Source organism: Vulpes vulpes, chromosome 5, assembly GCF_048418805.1.
Source record: "Vulpes vulpes isolate BD-2025 chromosome 5, VulVul3, whole genome shotgun sequence".
Lineage (NCBI taxonomy): Eukaryota > Metazoa > Chordata > Mammalia > Carnivora > Canidae > Vulpes > Vulpes vulpes.
This window is the reverse complement of record NC_132784.1, coordinates 41870300-41892243: the sequence shown is the minus strand read 5'-3', so window position 1 is coordinate 41892243 and position 21944 is coordinate 41870300. Positions and strand designations below refer to the sequence as shown.

Sequence of the window (21944 nt, the reverse complement as noted above, 5' to 3'; positions counted from 1 at the left end):
TCATTTCAAAGCCCCTGCTCAAAGGAAAATCAATGTGCATGTGATTTGACTCCTCCTGGCTCCCCCCTGGGGGGGGGGGGGGGTTTGCAGGGTGAAGCAGCTTTCAAAAGCTGGCCACCTCAGTCACTTCCTCAGGAAGTGGGATTGACCACAGCTCAGCATGGTCTCCGGCATTCAGAGAGGGTCTAGGATTTGGAAGATGACACGTTCACCACCTCTAGCAATACTGGCCTGTCTCACATGACCCAGACACTCCTGCACACTCACACGTGGGGGGCTTCTGCTTTGCTCTGTGGCTCTCATGGGGGCCCAGGTGGACGGTGACAAGTCCCTCCCTGCTTGCTGCAGCTGATCAGACCCCTTCTCTATCTCCCCTTTTCTCCCACCAGTCCATCTCAGCGGCCCAAGAGGCACAGGACACAGGGTGCTGGATTCAGCACCCTGTAACGAAACCTGTACCAAACATACCCAAATTCAGCACCTCCAGTCAATTCACATGACCACTGTTTTTCTTTTGCTTGCTCAAGAGTCAAAAATAGAATTGCGCTGACTTGCCCAGAGCACGGAGGTTCTTGAGCAGTGGAATATCTACTTACTGAACATACAAAGCTTCCAAAAATACCTGTCTCAGGTTTTTCTTTAGAAAGCAAAATGTAAATTTAAAGGGCAGGGCTGCCCTCAGGTTAGCATTTCAAAGCAATGGCTCTGGCTTGAAAAACTCCAGCACTACAAGAGTGTGCTGAGTACCAAACCACTGCTGGGACCTGAACAGTGAGCTCAGTTCTCAGGCCGCACAACCCAGGCTGCCGGGCTAGCCAAACCTGCCTATAGAAACGTCCTCCCCAGGGCTGTCCTTCATTTCACCTCCAGGAATCCCTCTGGAAACCAGGTAATCCACCTGACGTCTCTGCAGATATCTAGTGTATGACAATAAAAAGGTGCTTGGGGCAAGGGCTTGCCCAGACAGACACCCACTGAGCTAGCGAATAATGAAAGAGAACCTTCAGCTAAGGAGATTACCATGGGATTCTCACTCTCCCAGCAGCGCGCCCACAGCCAATAAATCCTTAAAGTTCAGAAAGAAGGAAGAAAAAAAAACTGCTCTTATCCTTTCTTTTTACCCGCCCCCCCCCCCAAAGAAAAAAAGGGCAAGGATCCTATTTCCTGTCTCTGGATGATATGTCATTGATCTTATGGCACAGGGGGCAATGCTTTTTTTTTTTTTTTTAAGATTTTATTTATTTATTCATGAGAGATAGATAGAGAGAGAGGGGCAGAGACACAGGCAGAGGGAGAAGCAGGCTCCATTCAGGGAGCCTGACGTGGAACTCGATCCCGGGAATCCATGATCACACCCTGGGCTGCAGGCGGTGCTAAACCACTGAGCCACCCAGGCTGCCTGGGGGGCGGGGGCATGTTTTAAACCAAAAAAAATATATCTCCCCAAATGGGAGGCATCAGTCTAAAAAATGTCTGGTGAAGCAAAACTCTGGAAAAAATGTAAATGTCCATCAGCAGGGAAATGATTAAATCAACTGCGGTACGTCCTCTTAAGAAAACTGCGGTAAAATACATATAATGTGAAACGTACCATCCTAACCATTTTCAAGTACATAGTTCAATAGCGTTAAGTACATTCACATTATTTATAATATATTCTTTATTATGGAAAATTATGCAGTCATTAAAGTCAGGTAGATGCGGAGCACCTGGGTGGCCCAGTCAGTTGAGCCTCTGACTCTCGGTTTCAGCCTCAGCTTATGATCTCACCAGTCGTGGGATCCAGCCCCAAGCTGGGCTCTGCGCTAAGTGGGGCATCCACTTGAAGACTCTCTCCCTCGACCCCTCCCTCACTTCGAAAAATATTTCACTCTTGCTCTCTCTCTATAGTAAATAAATAAATCTTTAAAAAAAAAAAAAAAGCAAGGTAGATGTGTCATAGGTACTGATGCAGAACAATCAAGATACACCATTTAGTAGGGGAAAAAAAAAATCAGGTCATAAAACAGTATCTAAATTACATTAAAACTAAAAAAAAAAAGCATACTGCATTTTATTTTTCATACAGAAATATATACATACATACAGAAATGTAAAATGAATAGATATGTCAAGTTCACAGAAAGGTATAGGATGCACACCAAACACTCTGACACTCAAATCCAGAAAGAGCAGGGGATAGGAAGGCAGGGGGGAAATATTTTTCAAAATTCATCCGCCAGGCTAGGTGTGCATTTTCAAAATCTCATACCTACAGGGAAGTGGATGCCAAGTTTCTATTTCCTGTGAACTTTGGGATCAAGTTATCAATCTTGGTAAGTTCTGTGAAAGGTACTTTTGCTATAACCCCATTTCCCACTGGATTTGTGTTCTTTTAACTAAAAGACCCTGGTGCTGGCGATTTACTAATTCATCAATGAGTTTACAGAAATACTGAAAGGGTCTAGGCTAAACCTGTCACCATCAATAAGCTTCAGGAAAGTTCATTACAGCCTCTGCTCAAATAGTTTCGTGAGAAAGCAAGGGAAAAAAATCGTAAATTTCTTCACTACTAGTTAGATGTAAAGCGCCTTTTTTCTTTTTAATGAAACATGTTTGGTGAATTCCAGTATATCAAACTTAAGAAATCACCTGTCCATTTAAGCGCTAAAACAAAGGATTCCTCGTTCAAGAGAAAAACCCATAAAAGCTTTAGCATTCCTCTGGCATTTTTTAAATACCACGTTTTTTAGCAGCATCTCAGCAAATTCTATCTTGAAGCAAAGTATAGATTTTCTAAATCAGAATTGATAGTTTGGGTATACAATGGAGAACTTCAAAGTAATTTCCCTTTGTCACCTGAATAAGCCTTCTCCGTTTTCACACATAAACCCTAAATCCTGCATGGAACCCTTTGTCCCTGAAATGCTACAATCAAACCAGCAGGTCCGTTTTCTGTGGTTTCTTACTCATCTTACCAGCAATTTTTTTCTCATCTTAAATACTAAATTTAAAATATTTGCAAATGTTTTTGAGGCCTCTAGCACTAGACAATACGGAAGGGAAAACCAGTAGCTCCAGGTTATCATGCACTTCTCGGGGGATTTGTACAGTTTCAAGATGCTTGCTTGCTTCCCTTGGAGGTCTTTGGAATTCTTAACTACCCGAAGTTCTGAAGTATTGCTCTGGCTCTAAGGCTTGAAGTCCATGGTTCTCAAGTGGGGTGATTTCGCCCCTTCTCCTCCACCGCCAACACTGATCTCTAGCGAGGTCCTGAGACATTCTTGGTTATCACAATTTGGCAGGGGGTGAGGGGTGCGCGCTCGGTATCAGGGATGCTGCCAAACATCCTGCAAAGCACAGGGCAGCCCCACAACACAGCACTGTGAATCCCCAAATGTCTGTAGCGCTAAAATTGAAAAATCTGGCTCCAAGTAAACAAGAGATTTTCCCTTCATGACCCTGTCCTGCTCGCACCAAGATCTAATCCTCTTAAAATCACCATAAACCTGCCTTCCTCCCATCCCCCAGGTCATCCACACCAGACTTCTAGGTGGGGATGGTGGCAGGTCACTGCTCTGGCTCAGCTCAGCTCACCCAGGCCCCCCTTCCTCTCCACCAGCTGAGGAAGGGCGTGCACAAAAGGCTCCCTGCCTCCTTATCACAACTGCTCTCACGTTCCAGAGTGAGGCCCTCACTTGAGCATCAAACGACTCTCACCAGACACCAGTTTCACTTAAAACGTGTTTGGAATTATGAAAGGTACTACGCCATACAACTAAGAGAGCATCGCCCCAAAGTTATCACTCGCAGCAGGCCTACTGGCTGTTGACTTTACAAATAAACTCGCTCACAAATTCTCTTCCTGGAGTAGAGAGAAAGCAGAAAAACACAGTATGAATCACATCGTTTCACCAATCATTATATTAAAAGGAAGAGATCGGAGGAAGCTCTTGCCCTAACTCCTCTCGAGGCCCTCCCATTTTTCACTAAGTTCATCAGTGACAACTGACAGCGGGAAGGATGTTCACCCAGGAATGTTCTGCCAGAAAGAAGGGATTACACAGCCCAGGAATGTGGGAAAAGCTGGGTTAAACACATGTGTGCTTCACACAGACACACGCACACACAGCTTTCTTCCCTGAACTTTCAAGTGCTGCTGTGAATGCCCAGTGAGAAGAATCTTCACTCTGGGGACCCAAGCTGGGAGCATCACCAAGGAGTACTGGAGGCCATAAGCTTTTGAGCGAGCCATCATGGGGACACGTTGGAAACAAGGCGTAAGCAACTGTTCTCCCTGGGAAGATGGTAGGAGCAAAAGGGAACACGTTCTGGAGTGGAGTGTGGGGGAGATGCTTCCGGTCCATTTTCCCAGAACGACTTTTAACTCTGTGTTTCTCGGGATCCCTGGATGGCTCAGCGGTTTGGCGCCTGCCTTTGGCCCAGGGCGTGATCCTGGGGTCCCAGGATCGAGTCCCGCGTCGGGCTTCCAGCATGGAGCCTGCTTCTCCCTCTGCCTGTGTCTCTGTGCCTCTCTCTCTCTCTCTCTCTGTGTGTGTCTAGCATAAATAAATAAATAAATCTTAAAAAAAAAAAAAAAAAAAAAACTCCGTGTTTCTCCAGGTAGCTCCACTCCGCGGACACCTCCGCATCAACCCCAAGACAACTCAAGAGCTAGCAAGGGAACACATCTCCAAATACGAAGGAAGAATAAAAAGGTAATTCTAAAGAGGCTCTGCCTTAACTTTAATGCCACAGAAGTGATGACCAAAACCTTGTTCAGCTGGGTCTACAATTACTGCCAAAAGGAGGCTATCTGTGTTGTAGGATGCACAGGCACTCAAGGAGGTACACATAGACGTGGTCAAGGAAGAAAATTTAAGGCAAGGGAGCAAGGTATCTCTCAATGTTTACCTACTTTCAGTAGCCAGAGCCACATCAGTGTCGTGGAGCGAGCCAGAAATACCTCATGGGTCTTGACAATAGGAGAAATACTGGTTGACCCAGAAGCAGCGGCTTTGAACCTCAAAGATATTTGAGCCTGCCACCGACTGGCTGTAGAAATGACACCTATAAACCACAGTATGCTGCAGTGGTTAAAAGCACAGGCTTTGGAGTAAGACAAATTAGAGCAAGTCCTGGCTCTTCCCTTTACAAGTTACAAGATTCTGGGCAAGTTACTTAACCTCTTCAAGCTTCTGTTTTCTCATGTGTAAAATGGAAAAAATAAGATCCACTTCACAGTTACTGTGAAGGTTAAATAAAGAGTCCAGGGGAGCGTGGGTGGCTCAGTCGACTGAACATCTGACTCTTGGTTTCGGCTCAGGCCACGATCTCAGGGTTGTGAGATCGAGTCCCATGTTGGGCTCTGTCCTCAGTGTGGAGTCTGCTCCTCTCCACTCTACTCACTCACTCACTCTCTCTCTCTAAAATAAATAAGTAAAATCTTAAAAAAAAAAAAATCCAGGTAGGCACTTATTCCTATCTGGAATATCTGGAATATGATTAAGTACTAATTACTTCGAGTTATCATAACATCAAAACAAGGTCTGCGATAGTCTAGCATAGAGAAAGTCCTAGAAGAAATGAAGCCACAACTCCAGTGCTCTCAGATAGAGGATAATAAGATTGATGCCATTAGAATTCCCAACCACTACCTGCGATGTAATGAGCATCCTTAAGTGCCTCTTGCAGATAGGCAGCCTCACAAGGTCTTGTGAGAAGCACAACAGGCGTAGAAAAATGTTTCCTATCCTCCATGACCTGAATTAAGAGCACCGTGTAACCAAAGAGGTTAGAGGTACATGTGAAATTCCAGCGGAGGTCGACAATGTCCTAACGCTTCAGACGGGAGGAACAGAAATGTTTTACAATTCTATGAATCATCTAAATCAAAACAATCAAAGCCTAATTATTACTACTCAAGTGCTAAACTATGTGTTTCATCTTTCCCAAAATTAACATTGGCCCGATAAACCAGATTTGCCTTTTGCCAAACAGATATTACCTATGAGGGGCCCCAAACGTGTGCACACGCATACGTGCATGCACGCACGTACTCATACCCCTACCTAGGAGAGGCCTCAAATATACATGTATGTACCCATGAGACCCTAAACATTAGCCTTGAACAATTCCTCCAGCCATTTGCCCAAATTTCCTACCTCCAGCGTCTCAGTCTGATGCTTAACTCAGACAACGGCTGCTGCTATACATTTACGGAGCAAATGCTGAAAGCTAAACATCATTTTTTGTGATTTTGAGTAAACAACAAACTGACAAAGATTCCAGCTCGTACACCTTAGCTACTACACTTAAGAGTGGTAAAGGGTGCGGAATTGGGGTCAGAAAGACCCAGGTATGCATGCCAACTCCCAACAGCTTAGCCTCAAATTTCTCAGGCATAAAATAAGACCAACCCTTGGGGGTGTCTCATTAGCCCAATGAAAACTACCACCCATTTAGGGTTAGCAGCAACCCCGCCCTCCAAGCTACACCTGATTAGACCTGGACCAATTAGCTTGTGGCCTGAAGAATCAGAAGGGGCCTGAGAAATAGGGGCAGTGTTACTAGTAGTTTTGATGAAGACATGGAGACACAGGGGCTGTGGGACAGCCATATTTGTCAAGCACACCAGAAAGAGAATGCAATGCAGTTAGTTCTACCAAGGGAGAGACAGAGAGACAGCAGAGAATATGTGGCCCCGAAAAGAATGCGGAGTAATCATAGCACAAGAAGACACGGGACCTCCTCTTGGCAGCAGCCATGGCCTTATAATCAGCTCCTTTTCTTCTGGTGTTAGTTTGAAATGTGATGTCTTGATCACGTGTCCTGTGAGGTTACGTAAACTCCAAACAGTCTGGCATGTGTTTTCATGCCTTTCCATGTGAATCTTGTGTATAAAGAGTTGCTGTCGTCCCAATCCATTCTCCTAACCTCGGCCACCTCAGCAACAAGCATCCTCACTCACCGCATCACATGAAGGCTGCCGTGTGAGGTCGGTTCTGATTCAGCTATACCCAGTGATCACCGGCACTGGTAGCTCACACTACCCTCACTGGGTCACCTGCTCATGCACCCCACAATCACCCCATGGCCTTCCCCATGAGCACACACAGTTCCTACCACTTGGCTGCTGCTGTCCTGTACTTTTACAGACTCACTTGTTCTGCTGGTTCTTGCCTGTCCCCTAGACATGTGACCATCCATTTTTGCTTTGCCTTCTGACATCCTCTGAGCATCTATCTAATCTTTTTTTTTTTTTTTTTAAGATTTTATTCATTTATTCATGAGAGACACAGAGAGAGAGAGAGAGGCAGAGACACAGGCAGAGGGAGAAGCAGGCTCCATGCAGGGAGCCTGACGTGGCACTCGATCCTGGGTCTCCAGGGTCAGGCCCTGGGCTGAAGGCAGCACTAAACCGCCGAGCCACCCAGGCTGCCCTCTATCTAATTTTTGACTCCTAACTTATCCTGACACGTGGCATGCTCCAGGAAGGCTCTGGACTGCATTCCAACCTCACCCCCAACTCAGATGAACTTCCACAGTGCCAACCCCTCTCTTCAGGGCTGGCCCCAAGGACTTGCCCATCCTGAACACCCGGCATTTCTGCTATTCCCCCAACTCCACCCCATTCGCTGCTGCCAGCAATCTGTGATTCCTCAGCAGCTGCACTCACAGGCCAGGGAGACACCCCCACCACACCAGGCACATGATTCTGCGCCAAACGGGGAGCCGACAGATTTAGCCAACAACTAAAAATCCTATTCGGTGTGCCAGATTCGTATATCATAGAACTCGGAGTCCAGATTTCCAATAAGATCTGAGATTCAACTAGAATTTCTGTGAAATGGAGTTTTCTTATAGAGATAGGGATGGTAAGCTAGCTCGCGTAACACACATCATTTTATCATTCGTTTATCTAATCAGTGCATATCCCCAAGTCTAAAAAATACACTGGGGGCACCTGGGGTGGCTCAGTATGAAGAACATGCAACTCTTGATCTCAGGGTTATGAGTTCAGGCCCCACATTGGGTGTAGAGATTACTTAAATAAATTTTTTTTTTTAATTTAAAAAATTACAGGGCACCTGGGTGGCTCAGTCAGTTGAATGCCCAGGTCTTGATCTCAGCTCAGGTCATGATCTCAGGGTCCTGGGATCGAGCCCCAAGTCAGGCTCTCTACTCTGCAAGGAGTCTGTTTGAGGATTCTCCTCCTCTCCTTTTGCCCCTTTCCCTGCTCATGTGCTCTCTCTCAAAAAAATAATTTTTTAGAGATTGAAAATTTTTTAATGTTTAAAAAAGACTTTTAAATTAAAAATACACTCAAGTTTTGCAGTCTCAGGACACCTGGGTGGCTCATTGGTTGAGTATCTGCCTTTAGCTCAGGGTATGGTCCCGGAGTCCCAGGATCGAGTCGCACTGGCTCCCTGCACAGACCTGCTTCTCCCTCTGCCTGTGTCTCTGCTTCTCTCTCTCCCTCTGTGTCTCTCGTGAATAAATAAATAAAATCTTTAAAAAAAAAAAAAAAATGTGCAGTCTCTCAGAGTTCAAACACATAATACACCAAAAGCTAGTTCCTGAAACTCAATTTCTTGTCTGGCCAAAGATCAAGAGCTTCCCACAAGACCTCCTGATCCAAGGACTCCAGGGTGGTTGTCTTTATCATGTGCCGGAGAAGCAGGTGGTGTTGATGAACAACCATCCTTCACACTTCTGCATGAGGTGGCTCACCATAACTCCTATTCTAAGGAAAAGTCACAAGTCACCTCGATTCCTTGTCAGGCACAAAAGCAGAAATAGTGGCAGGCCAACTGCTGAGTCCTCCTCTCTCATCAGATACTCTGAACCAAACATGGCACAGTCACCCTCAAGTGTCAATTTAAGGCCAGTCTTCATCACAAAGACTGAACATAAATACCTCTGCCACATATCTCAATATTAAAATTACCTTCTGTCTTATCAGACCACAGGTGTCAAGAAGTTAAGATAATAAAGAAATGATGCAGTTATGTACGAACAGGAATAAACTGATCTGGTCAGATCATGTATACGTGGAAATCATGCCAGTCTCAGCACCTATGACCAAAAACCAGTTCTGACACCATTTGTACTCACTGGTATCATATGCAAAGACAGGGTGAGCCCCTGCAGAGTCATCCAAGTTCTGGAGAATCAGATCACTCTGGAAGCAAAGGAAGCAGGTCCAAAACCAAGGGAAACAGTGGAGATCTTGCTACCCAAAGTGTAGTCCAGGGACCAGCAGATGACCATGACCTGTGAGCTAGTTAGATAGGCAGAATCTTGGGCCCACTCAGTCCAACTGCATCATTATCTGCATCATCTAACAAATCCCAAGGTGATTTGCATGCAAATTAAAGTGTGAGAAATGCTATTTAAATGAAGGTACCCAGGAACAGGTAAGGGACTCTGAGCAAGAGGTCCAAGACACCAGCACCAAGCAGGTACTCTTATTTGGAAAAGTGGTATGACTTCAGAGCCAGCTCATCCCTGGTCCAAATCCAAGGCCAGTCACTCACTAGTGGTACCACCTTGGGCCAGTCTCTGGAGTCTCACCAGAGATTTTTTTTTTTTAAGATTTTATTTATTTATTTGAGAGAGAGAGAGAGAGAGAGAGCAGGAGCAGGGGGAGAGAGAGAAGGTGACTCCCTGCTGAGCAGGGAGCCCAACATGGGGCTCAATCCCAGGATCATGACCTGAGTCGAAGGCAGATGTTTAACCAACTGAGCCACCCAAGGTGCCCCCAGAAATGTTAATTATACTTCACAGGGGACGTTAAGTGTAAGCATCTAACACACGGTAAACTTGGGATAAACACTGGTTCCCTCTCCATTCAGAAGCAGACACCAGCCTGGCATGGCTGTCTAGATCCAGTAATGCAGAGAGATGAACTACAAATATCTGGGAGACAAAAGAAGTCCAAACCAAGGGAACACAAATTTCTGTAACCAGGAGACACTGCACCATTCTCACACTATCTTTTCCAGCCAAAAGGGGAACTCAACATCAATGAACATGAACACATTAGGGCACCAGGGAAATTTCACTGCTAAATTTCTTTAGATGTCCATCCAACATTCCAGACCAGCTCTGTCCAACAGAAGAAGAATGAAAGCCACATATATAGTTTTAAGTTTTCTAAGTCACACTTAAAAAGGGGAGGGGATAAAATTTTAATTTTAATTTTAATTTAGTAATATATTTTATTCAACTAAAATAGCCTCATTTCGGGATCCCTGGGTGGCGCAGCGGTTTAGCGCCTGCCTTTGGCCCGAGCGCGATCCTGGAGGCCCGGGATCGAATCCCACATCGGGCTCCCGGTGCATGGAGCCTGCTTCTCCATCTGCCTATGTCTCTGCCTCTCTCTCTCTCTCTCTCTCTGTGACTATCATAAATAAATAAAAATTTTTAAAAAAATTAAAATAGCCTCATTTCAACAAATAATCAACATGAAAAAGTATTAGTGAAATATTTTACATTCTTTTTTTTATCCTTTGGTGTTAAGTTTTCAAAACCTGGTATATAGTCTATGCTTACAGTTCATCCCAGTTAGGACTAGCCACACTGCAAGCACTTAGCAGCAGTATGAGGCTAGCACCCACTATACTGACAGAGAAGTTTTAGACATGAAAATATTACCCATCGATTCCTTCTACACTCAATCTTCTATCACCACCAAATCCCACGGTGCAAGATAATGAATATCTGGTCGCTGTCAAGCAATGTGGAAAGCAAAGTGCCATGGGAAAAAGGGATGGAACAGAGGTGGGGGCTAACCTGCCATATTTTCAAAATCAGGTTTTGTTTCTTTGTAACTCTAGTTAACACAAATTACATCAACTAGACTATAACCGTCACTGACTAGGGTGGATTTTTCTGGAAACAAAGACAGTTGAAGTAGGAGACCTTACTGACAAAATTTACCCAACATGTTCCAACTACAAATAAACGTACAGCCCGGTGAGAACAAGGACACTACCTTCATGCCTCTATTCCCCCACTTTAAACCAGATATAGGGCAGCTATCACTGAAGACCTCACAGACAACGCAGGAGACACTGTGTCTTTTCATGGGCCAAAACAAAGTTACTTAAAAACTAGGTAAAAGGCAGGACAGAAGAAACAACACCCTCCAAGCTGAAAAAAGAATGTCAGAGCAAGGGCCCTTCCCCTAATCCAGGGAAGCTGAGGAACACAGAATACCTAAGATTTGAGGAAGGACTTACCGTGTACCAGGCACTCTGCTAAGCACTTTATATGCACTTAATCTTCATTAACAACCCTCAAGAAAAGTATGGCCTAAAAACTTAAGGAACTCGCTCAAGGTCCCACGGTGGCAGGATGCAGCTTGAGGTCATCAAGGGCTCAGCAGACAGGTGTAGGGCACTGAGAGCCAGGCAAAGGCCACTGAAGATCTCCGTGGCTGAGCCCCCAGATTTAACTAGAACACGAGACATGATCACTTCTCAAACTAAAGACCTCAAACTACCTCTTCCACTCTTGCTATGTTAAATCAGCAAAACTGCTAAAGACCAGCTTACCAATGAGTACCTGTGTGGTTCGCATGATGTAAGGACTGTAACTTCTGAGCTGGCTCATACACCACCCAACACATAATAAGCGCTGGAAGGCAGAAAGACAGTAATGACGCAAGCTATCTTAGACTGGGAGTCCAGGGTGCTGGGTTCTAGTTCCACCTACTGACCCTTCCCCTCTGCCCAATTTGGGTTCACTCCAGAAAAGGAGGAGGTAAGTGTAAATATTTGAACTATTTCCAGCTCGGGGATCTTTAAAAACAAAAACAAATGCAAAAACAAACCAACCAAAAAAAACCCAGAGGGCTTTGAATTTTCTGACTTGGTACGTTTTTCAACCATCTAATTACGATTCAGATCCCTAGAAGGAATCTGCTCCTCACGGAGGCAAATTATCAAAATCAATACCCATAATGAGACCAATGAGTCAGCCTTTGGTAAGCAAGAGTTTTGTGTCCCAAAAAGAAAAGGCTAGGTTGAGAAAACATTCAAGAACTACACCTTGATTTTATCTTCAGGCCTCTCTATGTCCTGCAAGATGCCTGGAATCTCTAATTACGTAAAGTTGTACTGAGACCTCACTGAAAACATTACCAAAAAACCTGCATTTCCTGTCCCTAAGGACCATCGACCAAGGGCTACTTAGGAGGGACGACAGAACAGCTAAAAAGGCCACTGTGAGTCTGTCTAAAAATTACTTATTTCAGTCTCCAGATTTAGATCAAGTAGGATTTGCTCTCGCCCTCTCATTCTAAAAGAGGAAAAATTCAGAACTTCCTGTCTGCAGATGATTCAAGGAATTCTTTAACTGTGTTTATTATTGAACAAAAGATTCTTCTCAGCACTACTTTGAGTTTATCCTTTTCAAAGAACAAATAACAACAAAAACCTCTGTTCCTTCTCCCTTCCAATTTGTATCTTCACCCTATAGTGCCCAGTAAAACTGTACTCTTTTCAACCACTATTTCTTGCACCATCTCTGATGTACATACTGTCATCTCTCCATGATGAGTGAGGTCAATGGAGAAAACAGAGCTAATTACAAGGGAACCTCGACTGTGTCCCAAACTTCTCCATTTCATGTTCTCACCTCAGTCATCTTCAACCACAATCTCTAATGTGAACCTTATCAGTGTCTGTCTAGCACCTACCCATGCCCTCTCTCAGGCTCCACGTCCTAGCCTCCATACCCTTAAACACCTTCCATGGTTTCCTCATCCCCACCAATTCTGGTCCCCAAAGCAGAACGGCCTAGTGGTGAGGAACAGGCTTCAAATTCTGCCTCTAGTCTCCTTTGAGATGGCAGGCCTTGGCCAAGGTCTTCATCTGTTTCCCACCTACACCACGGGAAGGAATAAAGGCACCCAGCTCCTCTCACTGTTTCCGTATCACATGAGACAACAAGCGCGAAGGCCCACCAGACGGGCTGCAGTGTCTGCAGAAGTCAGCTACTGCGATTACTTTCTGCCTCTCTGGAAATGCCTTACCCTCCAATTTTCCAAAGCATGCATCATTAAGTAAGTTCCTCAGCTCCTCCTTCTTTCAGGCTTTGACTATACAAAGCCTCCTTATCTTAATGGAACCTCAAACTCAACCTTTTCTACATCTTTCTTCTCTATCATCTCTGTTCTAGGCCAATTCATCCCAGTCCAGACCAGCCCAAAGAGATCCTGGTGAGGAAGGGCATCTCTATGGGCAACTCAACCCAACTTGAACTCACTGTATTAAGCCCCTTCACATCCACCCTCCAAATCTATCCTGCCTGCTGAACACAGCAGCTCACAGGCAAAAGCCACCAGTAGCAAGGAGCCTCAAGGAGCAAACCTGGTGCCATCCTCTGCTCCTCCCTCTCCACCAGGGCCCGCCTTCTCATCAGGTACACACAGCTGCCCCCTCTACTGCCCCATCCCACTGTTATCGCCTTGGGTCAGGTTCTCCTCTCTCCTGGGATCTGCTGTGGTGGTACCCTCATTTGACCTCCCTGCCTCCAGCCTAGAGAGTCTCCATTCCAGCCTCGGACACTGCCTCGAGACCAGCTTTCTGCTAATACCGCCCACATGAGGAAGTTCCCACTCGGAATGCACTGTCAGAACGACCTTCAGAAGTCTGGCCCCTGCCTGCCTCCAAATGTCATCTCCTACTCAACCACTCTCCACCCCCCCTTCCCACCCCCCACCACACACCACCAGGCTTGCTCAGTGCCTTTCCATAAGCTGCTCCATCCGACTCTTATACTCCTTCCCTAGTCTTTGCCTGCTATACCTACTCTTGTCTTTCCCAGTTCAGCACAGAAGCCACCTCTTCAGGGGCTCCTCCCTCTTGACACTGGACATTAGGTGGCCCATTCACATTCCTATCATAGCATACCTAGGCTACTTCCTGCTAGAGTTTTCTCTCTGGGTTCTTTTACCCCTCATACTCCCGGCGCCTAGCACAATGTCTGGCGCATAGTAAACATTCAGTACCTCTAAAAGGAATAAAATAATCCCCAAATTAAGATCAGTCCCACTTCTAGGACTCTCCTCGGTCCACAGCACCATAACCTTGGGTCTGTTTGTTCTTATCATTCTTGAATGCTATTTTATCCTCTAAAAAATGTTGGAAATTAAAAAAAAAAAAAAAAAAAAAAAGAGGGTAGCCCGGATGGCTCAGAGGTTTAGCGCTGCCTTCAGCCCAGGGCATGATCTTAGAGACCTGGGATCGAGAACCCACATCAGGCTCCTTGCATGAAGCCTCTCTCTCTGCCTGTGTCTCTGCCTCTCTCTCTCTCTCTCTCTCTCTCTCTCTCTCTCTCTCATGAATAAATAAAATCTTTAAAAACAAAAAAAAGGAAGTTAAAAAAAAGAAAAAAAAAATCACGCTTCCCAAATCTCCCCAATTCACTGCCTAGATTTTGCTTAAATATTTCCACTTCCTTAAAAGGATATAACCTGAACAGTAACTTCAAATAATAAAGCGACCCCGTATTTTGGCAGTCAGAAACTCAGACAAATTAGAATCAATAATACGTTGTTTACGCAATTCAGATTTCAACAAAGATCTTCGGTACCACTTTCCAAAACTGTGATTCTGTTATTGTTTGGCGTGGTATTGAACCTGAAGACAAATGTAAAAATTAAACTGCCAAATGTTTCTGAAGAGATTAAAAATAATTGCTGTAGGAAATAGAGGATATTTTACCACTGGCAGTTTTTTGTTTCCACTTTTGGCTAATTCCGATTAGTTCTGGGTTATAAAGCATGTCATCCCGTTAGTGAGTGGTCTATTATCATAATCATCTCTCGTGTGTCTTCAGATAAGGCTCCCTGCAATCTCGTACTGGGGAAGTCTTCACTGCAGCTGACAAGGCCAGAGCTCTCTCATGAGCTGCGAAGAGCTCAATGTGTCTTCATTCAGACTTCTAACTCTTGCATACTTACCATATGACCTGGCCATGCCCCTACCTCGAAATATTTAGGGGAGAGACATAAAAACTTCCATTCAGACAAAAGCCTATATGCAAATGTTTACAGCAGCTTTATTCTAACGCAACCCAAACCTGGAAACAACCCACAGATCCTGGGGAGCGGATAAACAAACTGTGGTACGTCCATATAGTGGTCTACAACTTGACAATGGAAAAGCAGCACGTACAAATAGACACGACATCACGGATGAGTCTCAAATACTCTGCTAAGTGAAAGAAGCTGGTTGTATGGCATTCTGGAGAAGACCAAATACGGGGCCAGAACAGATCAGTGGTTGCCAGGGGTTGGGGTGGGAAGTATCTGACGACCGATGTACGGCAGGAAGTCGTGGGGGTGATGGAACCATTCCCCGTGGTCCGTGGTGGTGGATACACACAGCATTACGCTTGTGTCCAAACCCATAAAACTATATACCACAGAGGAAATTTTACCGTATGTCCGTTTTAAAGTTTAAAAAGTTAATTATTTAACCACGACTTGGTTAAAGATCATCCCTCGAAGAGCATGAACACACAGGTCTAGGTTTCCTTAATGTTTACCGTGGATGTGGTTACTGTACTGATTAGGAAGGGATGTTGGGGGACTGAGGAGGGAGCCACCCCAAATCTTTTCCATGTACTTTCGGTTTCCCTCGCACTGGCCACTGTCCTGCAGTCCCACATTAGGGCGACCTCTTCTCCAGCTGTGGACAGCTAGATGGAGCTCAGCAAGGACAGGAGGAAGGTTACTCAAACCCAACAGAAGACAGACCCAAGAAAGCATTTCAAGGGAAGAGCTGAAGGGGCACGGGAGCGACAATTCTCTACCTCATCCTCTTCAAAGGTACAGGCAGGAAATACCATCGACATGTTGGCTGCCTCCCTCCTAAACCCTTCTTTAGAGAGGTCAAGGTGGGTGGGGCGGGGAATCTCTTTAGGAGAAAAGAAGTGAGGGGGAGGTGAGGGGGGAAACAAGCCTCCCCTCCAGGACCAGGCAGGAGGCCCAAGAGTCCTAAAAGCCCAGGCTCTAAGGTTTTTCAACACAGGAAAAATTAATTCTAAGTAAGCAAGGGATGAAAACAAAGGTTCAACACCCAGTGACACTTTCCAGAGTATCCTCCTCAGCCAAACCCACACATTCCTCCTGCAGAGGGGATGGCGGGTCTGTCATTCCTGGAGACAGCCGCAGGCGCTCTCTGGCTGGCTCCAGGTGTGGCGAGTCTGCATGGCGACGGTGACAGCAAGGGCACAGGCCCGGCCCCTAGTGTGGGTGCCACCCTGTTTCTCTCCTGGCTCCTACAGGAAGCAGAATGCTGTTGCTCATTCATCCACACTCACTTCCCATTCCCAAGCCCAGAAAACTGTCGGTTTGTCTCCCCCGCCCAGAGACCTGGGCCTGCTACATTGTTATACCTCAGCAGGAGATCGCCACCTGAGACAAACCTCGGTCCACAGATGAGCTCCTTGATTGCAGCCCTGGAGAACCAGCTCTCCAAGCTTAAACAGCACTTGCAGCTGGAAAGACTGGCCAAAATGCAAAACAAATGCGATTTTCCAGGAGCCTTGGGGGGGGGGGGGAGTAACAAAGCTAAAAACCACAGAGAGAGCAAACCAGAACATTGTGTGACATGCAATGCCTTACAAAGAGGGCTCTTGAAACATGCTACCAAGAAACATTCATTGCAAGGGGTTAGCTGTCAGAGTTAAAAATCACTGACTTTCTAAAGACAGGAGTGAAGGACTAAATTATAAAACAGCTTATTGTATTAAGCTAATTAAGGTTTATCATATTAGCCATCTGAGTTTTAGTTGGCACCAGAAAAGCAGGAGCAGCATATCATGCAACGTGGATTGCGATCTGCTATGCAAGCAGATTTCTACCACACTCAGACACAGAACCTCTGGCAGTCGAAAATGATGTAGAATTGAAAACCAATTTTAGCACAGTGATTTGTAAAGAATTTTGTTCCATCGTGTGAGCTATTTACTGGTATATCGGGCCGAGATTACATTTATCTTTATTAAATACTACACAAAGTATTCTGAGCTAACCAAGCACTCGTTTCCCTTTTGCCAGTTTTATCACACACTGGATGCTCTGCAATCCCATGAAGAAAAAAAAAAAATCCGTAACAATAAAAACCCTTGCATACTTGACACCCTTCACTGCAGACACTCTGCCCACCAACTGCCAGCACACAACTTAACATATTCTAAGATCCTCGGCATCTCTGAAAAGGCTCTACTCTGCGCACATCAGAAGAGGAACAACATACCCTCTTCAAAGTAGGGGACAAATGTATTTTCAATCCTGTCCTCTATGGGCTCCTCTTGACTGTCCTTCTACCAAACCAGGACAACAGAACTAGTTCTCTCTGTTGTTGAGATCCTACTGGATAGGATTCTGGAGCTGCTGGCTTCCTGTTTGGGGAAGTTGCAGCTCTTTTCACGAGGAACCCCAAGGCAAAATGTTCAGTGTTCCCCCTGTAAGCGCTCACAGCCTTTGTTCTTCACTTTGTTAGACTCATTACTGCTTTCTTCTCTCTGCTCCTCGAAAACCTCTGGCTTTGGGGGTACACAGAAAACGCCAGCTCGAATCTAACTGCAAGCTCTTAAGGCATCAGACATTTTCCACCATCTCCTGCTACAAAGCTCTGAGTTAACAGGCATCTTTTCACAGATGAAGCCAGACTAGCCGGTTTCCTCCTGGTACTGCATTAGCATTCCACATTAAAATGTATGCCACAAATAATCCAATGGCAAACTCACCGTCAACAGCCCCCAAAATCAATAAAAGCCATTCCACCACTTGACTCGGAGTGAAAAACCTTTCAGGTTAACACAGAGCGCAAGGTAAAAAGGAAGGTGATGAATGAACAAAAGGCAGATCTACCTTCAGACGCCTCAAATCCTAAAAAAAGGAGGCTAGGCTGCCTCGATTTGGCCAAGTCCTTCCTTTTTTTTTTTCTTTTTTTTTGTCATCATCGGGATAATGCTACATGTGTGCTGCCTCAGTCTTATGCAAAACAAGTGCATTCTCCACAAGGCCCTGGTGCCTACTATTCTCTAAACTTGCCTCTTTCCAGGCCTGCCTCTTCTAAAGGACCAGCCACATGCGAGTTAATGGAGTCATTCTGATTTTTGTCTTGATAGCAACACCATCATAAAGTCACTCTAATCCCATTAAATGTGGATAACATTAAGAGTATTTTCTTCTCCACTCTGAACCCAAAAACCATCTCCAGGGTACCAAGCCACTACTGTCTGCCTGTCTCTGCATGGATCTTCAAATAAACACTTAAATTCATGCTCAAAATATCATCTCTCACCTTGTGAACCTTGACCTTTTGGAAAGACTTTGGCCCAATGTTCAGTTACTGTCACACGGTTGCATTCTCTGCAAATATGAAAGGGTTAAAAGCAGCCCCAGTCAACAGGCCTACAAGGAAAAAAAAGACAGCATGTATGCCTTACAGCATCACTGGAACGCATTTATGCTCATTTCCTAGAACAATATTGTTACCTTTTGGCCTTCATAATAGTCAGAAGTATCCCCAACACCCTTTAGTAGCTTCTAAAAGGAAAAGCACAAAACAGAACATCCCCTGCAAGAGAAAAAAATTTAAAAAAAAAAAAGCATGCAAAGTAGCATTCTCCAGCAACAAACAAACTACCATCACAAACCCATCAGTTCATTTTGGTTCTGTTTTGTTAAAAACACAGAGAAAAAGAGAGAGAGAGAGAGAGAGACAGAGAGAGAGACTGCATAAACCAAGTGTCCCCACCCTAGCAAGGCACATTTTTTCTTTAATAAGGGTCATAAATCTCAGCTCCTTGTCCATCCCTTAAGCAAAAGAAAAAGGCAGGAAAAGCCCAAGTAATCTCAGACCTTGCAAACCTGCACATTTTTTTCCATCTTCTCTACACAGAATCTTTTAAGGGCTCCATTAGTCACGTACCAGTGCTGTGTGGTGTCTAAGTGTGCATTCACATACTGTGTTGGGATGGTACCTTCCTGCAAGCTCCTCTGCTTTTGGCTGCCATGAAGGGAGGAAGCTGCTATCCCACTGTAGTAGCTCAGTGACTGCATTGTGTTCAGGAGCTGATCTGCCTCAAACCAGTTTCAGCCGGTTCTGGTCACCCTACATAAAAAAGCTATGGCAACCCTCGCTGAGTTGCCAACAAGTCCCTGAAAATCATCAGCACGGAGGGGATCTCGCTGGGGGTTGCTTTTTCCCTTTTAGGTCTTCGTGAGGAGGGGCAGGTCATCGTGTGTCCCCCCCACACACACACACCCTCCCCCTGCGCACAAGCACACAGCCCTGGAAAGGCTCACCTCACCAGCACCCCAGAGCCCCTGAGGGCCCATCCCCCCCGGCCCCTCCACCCCAAAAGCCCACCGCAGACACTGTTTCCCCCTCCTTCTCCTTCCCCCACTTACCTCCCACAACCTGGCTCCCATCTTTGTGTACGTGTGTGTCAGTGTGTGTTCTCTGTGTTGGTGGCTGACAAAGAGCCCCCAAGAAAGCAAGCTTATGTGTGTCTCCTCACACTGGATGCGTCGGCTGCAGGAGCGGCCTCGGCCTGCTAGCAGAGTGGTGCTGGCTTGTTGACCAGGCTCCTCTCTGCCTGTCACCCCCACCCCACCCAGCCCCCTCCTCCCGTCCCTCTCTCTCTCCCAGCCCTGTCACCACCACCACCACCACCAGCACCACCACCACCACCACCGGCAGCAGCAGCAGCCCCCCCAAGTCTCCTCCTCCTCCTCCAACCTTCTCTTCTTTCAAGCACCTGGGGGTGGGGGGAGGTGAAAGAGGAGGGGGGAGTCCAAATCCCTTCACCTCGGGGTAGTGAGGGCGGGTGCCTGGAGGTGGGGGCGACAGGAGGAGCCCCCCCGCCCCAGCCCATGCACCCGCGCGAGTCCAGGGGCAGGAGGCAGAGGGCCTCGGAGGGCTGGAGGGAGCCCTGGGGGCAGAGCGGGAGCCCACGTGGCCCCTCGGGGCAGCTGCGGGGCCTAGCCAGCCCGCGCGACCTCGGGGCCCCCGCGGAGGCCGGCGGGGCGCGAGGCCCGGGCGCCCACGGCCAGGGCGCGCCAGGCCCCGGCAGCCAGGCCGAGGGGCCCGCGGGGCCGCGCTCGAGGCCCCGGCGCCGCCGCCCCCGCCGCCCCCGCGCCCGCGCCCGCGCCGCCCGCCGCCCCCGCGCCCCCCGGCCCGCGGGCGCGCACCCACCCCCTGCCCGGGGTCGGCCCGCGGCGGTCAAGCCCGGGCGCCTGGGCCGCGGCGCGGACGACCTCCGGAGAGCGCGGCGCCGCCGGCGGCTGCTGCTGCGGCTGCGGCTGCTGCTGTCGTCGTCGCGGCGGCGGCGGCTCCCATGCTACGGGCGTGTCCGCGGCATCCCCGCCGCCGGGGGCTGCGTGTGCGTGTGCGGAGCCGCGGCCCCGGGCCGCCCCGCCGCCGCCCCGCCGCCCCGCCGCCGCCGCCCGCCGCGCGCCCGGGCCCCGCGCCTCCCCGGCCGGCCGGGCGGGCGGCGCGCTCTAGGCCGCGGGGCGGCGGGCAGCCTCGCCGGGGCCTACGGGGCGCTGCGGGCCGGCGGCGGCGGCGGCGGCGGCGGCGGCCCGAGCGGCAGCGAACAAAAGGGAGCGCGGCGGAGGGGGAGGGGGCGGCCGGGGAGGCCGGCGGGGGAAGGGAGGGCGCGGGGCCCGGGAGGCGAGCGCGCGAGGCCCGGAGCGCCGGGCCGCGGGGGTGCGCGGAGGCTGCGTGTGGGCTTGCTTTGTTTTCCTTCTTTCCTTCTTTCTTTCTTTTTTCTTTTTCTTTCTTTCTCTCTCTTTTTTTTTTTTTTTTAACGACATTTCGGGCTCTCACCCAGCCCTTTGCCGTGGCCCCAAGCCGCAACTTACTCGAGTGGAAGGATGCAAGGCCTCGCCAAAGATGGTAGAGAGAGCCCGCGAGCCTCTGCCCCGGATCTTGAAGCCAAGGAGGTGTTTTGTGATCCTCGTAATGGTGGCAAACCAGTAAGCAGGGAGCACGCTACCTTCATTGCACATTACATCTGCACTCCTCCCTGGAGGTGGGATGGAAGCAGGGGCTTCTCCCTCTGTGTACTTGCGCTTTGGAGCCCTTTTCGCCTTAAACTGGAGCCACAAAAGAATGGAAGACACCCCCTGGGGTGGGGTGGGGGGGAGCCCTGGTTGGTGTAAAAGACACACGTTTTGCTTTCAGAGAAAAAAGCCACTGGGGCCAGATTGGAACATGGCATGTTCAGTTCTCGTAGGGCTGTGTGGGTTTTGTTGGGTTTTTTTGTTTTTTCGTGTTTTTTTTTTTTTTTTTTTTGCTTTCTTTTTTTTTTTTTTTTTTCCTCCTAATGGAATGATACTGAGTAAACAAGATGTAATAACCAGGCCTTTAAATTCAAGAAGGGAGACGGTGTACAGACCTAGCAAGCACATACTGTACATACAGCAGGTGGTCATAGCCTACAGAAAGCAGAAAGATACATCTGTACACCCCGCACAGAGGTGTGCAAAACCGTTTCACACGTCCAAGAAGGAGACAGTGCATCCCCAGCACATCAGGTATGCTCTTTATCCGGGCCCGGTCTCCCAGGTCCTGCCTCTTTCACAGACGTGCACTCAGTTGAAAGGTATTTTAAAAGGAGAGAGAAACCCCACGTCAAGCTGATCGTGCTTGCCCTGGAACTAGGACAAAATGGAAGGATCTGAAAGAAAAAAAAAATGTCACCAGAAGCTCTTAAAAAGGCTCACGTGTGTATAAATGGACGGCCTCTAGAGATAACGAATATTACCCGAATAGCACAGAAGGCTCCCTGTATGGGAAGCTGTGGCTGTGCATTATGTTTTAAACTAGATTAATTGGTTAATATTTGCAAAGTATGCTGGAAAGTTGTTGTTTTTGTTTTTGTTTTTGAATCTCAGTATGCCTCTCCCTTTGCATGAACTTCCATTGAGG

General features: G+C 47.4%; 1 protein-coding gene across 30 annotated transcripts in view; it reads right to left on the bottom strand.

Moving 5' to 3' along the window:
- The window catches only part of ZNF532 (zinc finger protein 532), a 106911-nt gene extending 85654 nt beyond the window's left edge, over positions 1-21257 (bottom strand). For 4 of the 30 annotated variants that reach the window (XM_072757986.1, XM_072757985.1, XM_072758000.1 and 1 more), the window contains exons 1-3: positions 20208-20339; positions 18503-18584; positions 18309-18418 (exon numbers count right to left, since the gene is read on the bottom strand). Coding sequence is in view for 6 of the 30 variants with exons in the window: in XM_072757978.1 (XP_072614079.1) it covers positions 18309-18376; positions 18503-18516 (82 nt within the window). In the remaining 24 variants the exon portion in view is untranslated. Of the gene's footprint in view, positions 1-18308; positions 18419-18502; positions 19904-20207; positions 20340-20875 lie in introns of those variants that run through there. The other 26 variants (XM_072757992.1, XM_072758002.1, XM_072757998.1 and 23 more) reach the window with 22 other exon arrangements.
- Between the last annotated feature and the right edge of the window lie 687 nt (positions 21258-21944).